Source organism: Toxotes jaculatrix, chromosome 15, assembly GCF_017976425.1.
Source record: "Toxotes jaculatrix isolate fToxJac2 chromosome 15, fToxJac2.pri, whole genome shotgun sequence".
Taxonomy (NCBI): Eukaryota; Metazoa; Chordata; class Actinopteri; family Toxotidae; genus Toxotes; species Toxotes jaculatrix.
The window spans coordinates 13,476,358-13,485,252 of NC_054408.1; the positions used below are offsets into that span (position 1 = coordinate 13,476,358).

The 8,895-nt window shown below is 38.8% G+C and overlaps 1 protein-coding gene across 1 annotated transcript; it reads right to left on the reverse strand.

Annotated features, from left to right (window-relative positions):
• Positions 1–6: 6 nt before the first annotated feature.
• Positions 7–2,644, reverse strand: upp2 (uridine phosphorylase 2). The gene is made up of 7 exons (XM_041057014.1): positions 2,484–2,644; positions 2,188–2,302; positions 1,886–2,044; positions 1,612–1,726; positions 1,244–1,453; positions 985–1,131; positions 7–721 (listed from the first exon to the last, which is right to left on the reverse strand). The coding sequence occupies exons 1-7, from the start codon at positions 2,534–2,536 to the stop codon at positions 579–581; spliced, it is 942 nt and encodes a 313-aa protein (XP_040912948.1). The 5' UTR covers positions 2,537–2,644; the 3' UTR covers positions 7–578.
• Positions 2,645–8,895: the final 6,251 nt, after the last annotated feature.

Below are 8,895 nucleotides of genomic sequence, written 5' to 3' on the forward strand. Positions count from 1 at the left end.
GTGCAGTTTCTGTTATTTACATTTATTGCAGGTTTATGCTCAACAAGACCTCAAAACATGATCATACCGTTTCTGAGTGATGTTAAACATGTTCATCCAACAGATGAAAATGACCATTCTGCACATTTATCAATATGTATTCACTGCTTAAGTTCCTTTCAGGAAGTTTGCATTTGCATAAACAAGCTTGTATTGCGGAGGCTTTAATGTAGTCTGTCGCTGAGCATTTAATAACACATTCATCACTGGACTGTATTGTGGGAAGCTTCACTTCATCTTCTTCTATCATAAGAGTAATCGATAAGGAATATAATAAGTGCTTTTCATCTAACCAGCATATAAGAGGAAAAACCTTTGAAACTAGTCACCACTAAAAAACTACAAACCTCCACTACTATAAGTTTCTTGATCCAACAATGTATATAATATGCAACATACTTAATATTTTTTATTTAACTTTTTAAATAAGTGGCTAATACACATTAACATGTTACGTACAGCATATATACATATCCACATATCAGTCAAAGTTATGTACAATCTTTTAGGGAGGCTGGGGGATGGGGAATGTAGGTGTCTCAGACAATTTGTCCCAGGCGTTTCTTGATGAAGTGGGACACCAAGACTTGAGGTCTCTGCTGGTACTCCACCAGAACATCATGAGGGGCAGTGATCTGGTCTCCCTCAAAGCGGTTCAGCAATGTAACGCAGACCACAGCCGCTGGGGGGAAAAAACAAGAAATGAAAAGTTTATCATGTTCTCACTTCTCAGGTTGGTCAAATAATTCAAGTCAGTAGAGGTGAGACACTTTTCTGCATCTGTTCTCTATGATTATTTTATGGCAATTTATGTATTTATTGACCAGAATCAAAGTAGGCTAATTAAAGAGAGTCCAAGTTTCTCTTGTGAGAATGTGTGTTTAAAGTCATCAATAAGTTGGCCCACTGTATATAACGTTCTACATTTTAAAACAAAAACAGTACCTTTGAGGCCACAGACACGACACATGGCAGCAAATACTGTGGACTCCATTTCAATATTCCTCACTCCAGCTTCATAAGCTTTCCTCAGATACTCCAGTTTTTCTTCTTGAGAGAAGGAGCAGAGAGCCCCATCAAGTCGGCCTTGACCTAGAGAGATACAGCACAGGATTTGTCACTACTGGAGCAATGTACGTGACCAGCTGAGGTTCTCACCTGTCCTGTAAGTGAATACCAAATAATAACACAAACACTATTATACCTTCATAGAAGTCATGGGTGCACATGGTGTTTCCCACCACTGATGGAACATTTTGAAGCTCAGAGGAGCACTGCAGAAGCTCACTGGCCACTCCCTCGTCCAATTCAGTACTCCTGGTTATAACTTTACCCAGAACCACCTGCTCAAACTGGGGGCGGAAAGAGTAGTCCACTGCTTTATCTGTGATCACCACCGTCCCTGGAGCCAGACCTAGAGATGACAGGGGTAGACAGTTTTATATACTAATGTTATAGTCCTGTTAGACACCTATAATAGAGGAGTACATTACTGGCATGCATCACTTGAACATTTCACTTAATTCTGAAAGTTTTTTTATCACCTTTACCACAAAAAAACAATGTTCTTACCGACTCCACCAGATGTTCCAAGGCGAAAGAGGATCACGTCGCGACACTGGGCATGGTGCAGCAGTTTGATGAGCTCATGCAGCATGATGGAGATGGAAGGGACACCCATGCCATGCTGTAATATATTTAATTAGTGGAAATTACTTTTTTTTTTAAATTCCATTAAATACTTATTACTTACAACAGTAACTTCATATTATAAGGACTTGCCATTAGAAATAAAACCTACAAGGACAGTGTCATCCATCGTGGAAACTGGTTATGGAATACTTACACTTATAGACAGCACTGGTCCCACTTTGTACATGCAGTATCGATCAGTTCCCTCACAGATATCTCTGATTTCCTCTGGGTTTCCAGGTAGTTTCAGCTCCTGGTGGATGAACTGGGCAAAAGCCTTCATGCGATTTGCGCTGCCACCAACACACACAAACTATGGGAAGCAGAGAGAGAGAGAGAGAGAGAGAGAGAGAGAGAGAGAGAGAGAGAGAGAGAGACAGGACTGGTGAATATAGTTTTCTAGCTTCTGGAGTATACTAAAAAATGTTTTCTTTACTCTGAATTTATTTCTCAAACCTTAATATCTCCAAACATTTCTGGAAGGTTGTGAGTCTTGGTGCTCAAGCTGAAGTGGTAGAGAATGTCCTCTTCCATGGTGTCCAAGTAGGGATTTTTTACTTGGACCTGTTGTCTAAGAACAATATAGTGCTACATATTAACACGTGGACAGAGCACTCAAGTAAATCCAAAAGGTGGACTAAGTATATGCTCTGAATGGACTATTAATACGATTACATACAGCATATGTTGAAGAAAATGGCTTTTTTAATAGAGCAACAAGACAAAAAGCTTAGCTGAGGCAATATACTTACTTGATATACTCATTGTGGTCATTCCCCATACAGTTTAGTAGAATCGGTGCCATGACTGCAGGACACAATTTGAAATCGAGTTTAAAATGTCTTCAAAAGTTGCTATAGTGTAAAACCTCCAAATACTCGATGCTACCTGTAGCTGTTGTTCAAATATGAGTTGTGTCTGACTGCAGAGTTAATATAGCGGTGACCTCTGACCTTGCCACCGATTGGTTCCAGAAAGAGGAGTTGCATCTGTCCTCACACTGACAAAAACATCCACCAGCCCCAGACAAACAGAGCAAGATCAAGCACATGAAAAATTATTGGCCCAGTTCCAAAGTATCAATACACCCTCAAAACACATGAACAGCCCTGAAAACAACCAATGTGACGTAAACTGCTATTATGACGGAACCTTGCTAAACCATGAGTTTGAGTGTTGTAATGTCTTAATAGCCAATCTGAAGCTAACTGAAGGAATAACTGACGTGTATGACATACAGATTTCCCAAAGAACTCTGCGATAACCTCTGACAGTGGCATGCAACACACTGGGATGTCAAAACAATGACACACAGATCCAACTTAATGTACAACCAACAGAAATGCTATTTGTTCAGAGTACATTTTCTCCACCAAAAAAAAAAAAAAATTAACTACATCAAATTATACATTGCACCATTTGCAAAATGTGCAATCATTTGCTATAATGATGTCGTGTCATTCAAATTCAGAGTGCGCGAGCAAGTCAGAAAGACTGTGGAACATTTTAATTTTATTCAAATTATCAAACTTTTATTCCTGAAAGCTGACTTTTACAGAGTTGCACAGGCACAGCAAAAAAAAAAAATTAACACAGGAGTTAACTACATAGCAAATGCAGTTAATGAGGCACCACTAACAGGCACAATAAATAAAAGATCCTAGCTTTTATTCAGTGAAGCATTTTCACACGTGAGTAATACATCTGACATGACAACACAGTTTAAACTAAGTAAAACATTTGATGTGGCTCAGCATGAAAGGGTAAAGACATTATTGTTGTCAGAGGACAGGATGGCAAATATTCCTGTTGGAAGCATTTGAGTTTCCCCACACACTGGCAGTCTTCTAATCTGTTGACATGGAAATATATGCAAGCATATGTGTCATTCACCTAATCATTATCATATAATTCACTAATTACCTCTACATTATTCTGTCAAGAGGCATCATAAGGTCTTAATGGCTAAAAACTTAAAAGTCTCACACCTCAAATTTTGTGAACATCATTTTCATTATGTACTTCATCCACAGACAGAGCCAAATAAAATCAATAAATACTCTCCTCATCTGCTTGGCTTCCTTTCCTTTTACTATTCTAGAAGTGAATTTTGATAGCATAATGAAAAAGCAATAAAGGAAATGATTTATGCCGACCAGAGAGATCTTAACTCAAACTGTCAGAAACGCTGTGCTACTTACTTGAAACATCAGTGCTGGCTATTGGTTTGTTGTCTCCTGCATAACCAAAGCTCAACAGCTTAGACATGTCGACAGGAGCTGCTTTCTTGTCAAATACTCTGCGAGAACACCAAAGACATAACGTGAAAATGTGTGAGAAAAAAAATTATGTGAAGCCTTTTGATGAATGTGAAACCAGGTGGTGCTTTTGAAGTTACAGATGTAATGTTTTGTTATTATGTCTTCTGGTAGTCAGAGAGATGACTACAGACACAGGTTAAACATCAAATATGGACCCTACCCTTTCAACACTGTATACCAAAACAAACTCTGGCTACTCATTACAAATGTATTCCTCCAGAAAAGCACACAAAGTCAACAACTGGTTTTAACATGTGTCAAATCATTATTTTCATTTAGTCAGTGACTTGTTGCAGGAAATTTCTGGACTCTCTGTTCTCAAAGTCAGTATGTCACACCAAGACTGTGTCTAGCTGATCACTGCACTGCACTAATCAAAAATAACTGATGCTATTTTTACTCCTTTAGCAAATATGACTGTAGCACTTTGTGGCCTTGCTGACATATAGTATCATAACCATAGTTATTCTACTGTCTTGTCTCAGTGGCACTGTATGTGAGGTTATCTGAGGTTTTTGATAAGTCACTGACACTTTCCCAAATGTACATGGAACACACAGCAGACTAGCTGTGAGCCAAAGCAAACACACAGGTGAACGTCCAGCTTTGTCCAGAAGGCATTGCTCTGCGTGCTGTTCAATTTGACCTGAGTGTGCCGCCTGCCCATTAGTATTTCTGCTTAGTCACAACAACATGGAGACATTTGGTCCAGAATTTACTGATAATGCCCACTTAAATACACAGATTTTGAAATATGGATAGGATGCTAATAAGTACTGACCTACATTGATGAAAAAGCTAAACAATTTGGCAAAAACCCTACAGATTATGAAATTGCTTATATTTATCATAGCAAACAGCCCTTGATTATATTACATAAGCACAGATTTTAAAGAATTTATATCAACACTTAAAACAATACTGTTTTGTAGGTGACAGTAGCCAGTAGCCATGTACTTCTTTTATTCAGATACTCCAATAAAAATGACTGATATGGTCTGATATACTAAGATCACTGGTCCATAAATCTATTCTGTTTTGAGTAATGCTATTTCTGAGGCTTGTAAAAGATGGAATTCTGGGACAACAACCACAGAACAATAGCACCATCTTGTGACCATATGAACTTACATCCTCTTGAATCTGCTGGTCTCATGATATTGGTTGGATGACTGCAATTTCTCCATCTGGCTGCAATGAACATTGTTGCTCTGCAGAATCCAAAACAAAGCCACAGTGTTTGGCGGTGAATGTAAATACAGTCAGGATATCTTTCATTTTCCATTCCAAGTAGGTCTGCCTAAACAAGTAAGAGTTAAATGAAGTGTGTAACAGTACAGCATCACTAACAATCCTTTAACTATGTCATAAAACATGGGGTCATAACAAAACACGCTAAAAAGAATAAAGTGTTACTGTCCTGACTTGTCGCTAAATTACTTTCTAAATGACTTTGACATTTCTCTATTTACCTTCTCTTTGCTTTTGCTGCTGCTATCATCCCTCTCCCAGGCTGACATATTGTCAGTCCCAAAGGGGGGTTCTAGAGGTTGAAAAGCTCCAGGGTTTTTCTTCTCTTCACTGTTAATGAGACTATTGGAAAAAAAACAAAGCAATACAGGTATATGAACTGTGTCTTTCACCTAACAATAGCTGAATCATATACTGAAGAATTATGGTGCCAGTACAGTGGCTGATTGTTACTGTTTGTATTGTTCCTTCTACTTTACAGTACCTTAACAATATTAACAGTCCCAGAAACATGAGCAAGTAGTAGAAAAGGCAGCAGATGAGTAATAATGTAGTAGCATTACTAGCCGTATCATTACAGTAACAGCACTGACAGTGGGAACATATTCACCGCAAGTAGTAGTGTTAGTAATGGAGGTGGAAGAACTCTTTAAATCATAACCTGACTACAAGTCAGTGTGTATGATGGTAATAAGACAAATGTTATAAGTACCCCGGTTTGCTGTCGTCCTCTGATGCGGTGTAGAACCAGTCTGGAGGTTTGTATGAATTGGATTTAGAAGCAACAGTTTCCTCATGCCACAAAAGTCCTGTTAAACAAGGAAAAGGGAAAAATACATAAAAGTGGGCAAAAAGTATTAAACAGCCATAAGGACATGAGTGGATATAAGGCAACGGGATGACTCTACCCTTATGCCCTCCTTGTTTTGCAAGCTTGACATAGTCAGAGTCACCCTCTAGGACTCCGACTCTTCGCCCTCGGGCCCTCTCCTCGGTGAGAGAGCTGATGGTTGGGGACAGTCCTGGAATCTGGGAGATGTGGCCATTTATTGCATTGTACCCTGTTTTCACACCTGCATGCAGATACACACACACACACACAAACACACACACATACACACACAGTGACTAAATAAAAACGTAAAGATGTCTTAATCCCAACTTTGCCAAGCACCTCCCAATACTTGCCCCATGCCAGTGATACCAGTGATGGCACCATCGTCTCACCATTGTCCAGCATAAAAGTGTCACCGCCGAAGATAGCTACACAGGCTACACCGTGAGGTAACTAAACTAAGTCAGTATAAACATTTGGTACTTGCCAGATTTTGTCGGTTGAAGATCGTTACTCATGAGTACTGGGGATTTTCTAATGGAAATGGAAACAAAACCCGGTACACTGTCAGACTCTCCGACGATAACTTTGCACGAGCTGCATTAACGTTAGCATCAGTTAGCTACTGACTGTTGTCAAATTACACGAGCCTTAAATTAAACTCAAATTGTAAGCGACAATTACTCTGGAGAAAGGGTTAAACTGCAGTTCCGAGTTAATTCGGAGATGTTTTACTTACTCTGAGTACATTTTGGTAGTAGACCAAGAATCTGAGCTGGCTCTGTTTGGGACTTCTGACCCTGTTGCCATGGAAACGGCTTGTCGGCTATTACAGCCCGGAGCACAGCTGCTGTTCCGTGATGTGTAATGTAGAGGAGCAGAGGGCTACGGTTTCTTCTTCACTCGCTACAGTTAGTTAGTTAGTTAGTTGCTTTTTCTTTTTACATACTATGCAACAATATACAGTACTTATCAGTTAATACACTCCCTGTAGGCTAACTTAAAACCTGAATAAAACAAAACAAAGAAATACAGTGACACTAATGTACAATAGAGACAATAAATACTAACAGTAACTTAAAAAAAAAGACCAGAGGCGTGACTTGATGCAGTCAAGAATTAATGTAGTCTAAAATGAAATGTCACAGAGATAAACATCTCGTGCTTTTTATAGTTTTGATATTTTCTGAGTTTTTAACAGAGGCGAGGTACAAGTCAGTATCTGTTAGACACACTGTCAAAGTGTGCCTTTGCCTGAGGCAACTCATCTTGTGAAAAAAGAAGTGAATTTTGGAATGCTTAATAAAGTGGTGGAAGAGAATCCTGACATCTTCAATGTATATATTGACACTGAGATTCTCTGTCAAGTAGTTTTTTCAGTTCTATAGACTAAGTTTCTTTATTACAAAAGCTAGATTTGTTTTTGACATCAGGATGCAACTTGGAGACTACTTTTTTTTTTACAGGGGAGTTTTTTTTTCTTCTTGTTCTTCTAGAGACTTCTGTTTCATTCTATCATTGGGATGTCCTCAAACCTTGTTCACATCAGCAGATCCTGATGGGAACCATGCCTCTCAAAAAGAGACCTCAGAGTCAGAGAGATCTTTGTTTTGTGAACTGATTTGAATTACTTTTTGGTTAAGGTTGAATTGTTTAGGCAGAATGCTCAGCACTACGTATGGCGCAAAAAGAAGAATCATGATTTGCGGCTGCCTCTGGGCCTGGACTGCTTGCCATCATTGAGGGGGAAAATGAATTCCCAAGTTTCTTAAGGTATCTTACAGGTCAATGTCAGAGTGGCTATATGCCAGCTGAAGCTCAGTGGAAGCTGGGTGATGCAGCGGGACAACTACCCTAAAAATCAACAAAATCGACTATAGAATTACTTCAAATAAAGAAAATCCTCCTTTTGGAGTGGCCCAGTCACAGCACAGACCTTAACCCAATAGAGATACTGTGGAGTTACATAAGGAAAGCCGTTCACGCCAGACATAAGAATATGGCTGAAGCTGAAGCAGTTCTGTTGGAAGAATGGTCCAGAATTCCTCCTGAATGGTGTGCGGGTCTGATCTGCAGCTAACACAGGCTGTTGTTTGAGGTTATTGCTGCCAAAGGAGGCTCAACCAGTTATTAAATCCAAGGGTTCACTTACCTTTTCCACCAGGACTCTGAATGTTGAATGGCTGTGTTCAGTAAGGACACAAAAGATTATAATTGTTATTAGCTTAAGCACACTGTGGGTAATCAGGTAATTCCAAAGGAATCACTGACTTTTTCTTGCCACTGTAAAGCTTCTCCTCTTTCTGTTTGTGGGCCCATATGTGTTGTACATTTGTAGATGAAGTATTAAGATCCTTTTCTTCAGTAAAAGTAACAATACTGCAGTATAGAAATACCTTCCAAGTACAAGGTCTGCACTGTAAATGTTACTTAAATAAAAGTTTTAGTAGCAAACTGTATATAATACAGAAAAATGCCTTGTGTCTTATACTGTTATATACTGGATTATTATTATTACTGATGCAATAATGTGTAAGTGGCATTTTACTTTTGTAGCTTGTTCAAAGTGGAGCTAGTTTCAGCTATTTAATATACTGTTGGGTAGTTTAATGTACAACAGTTCCACATTTTTTTTTTAAATATATCATGTATGCTGTCATTATATAGATACTGAAGAATAAAAACTACTATATCCCCCTCTAAAATGTAATGAAGTAGCAGGATAAAATTGTACTGATATAGAGTACTTGTGTAAAA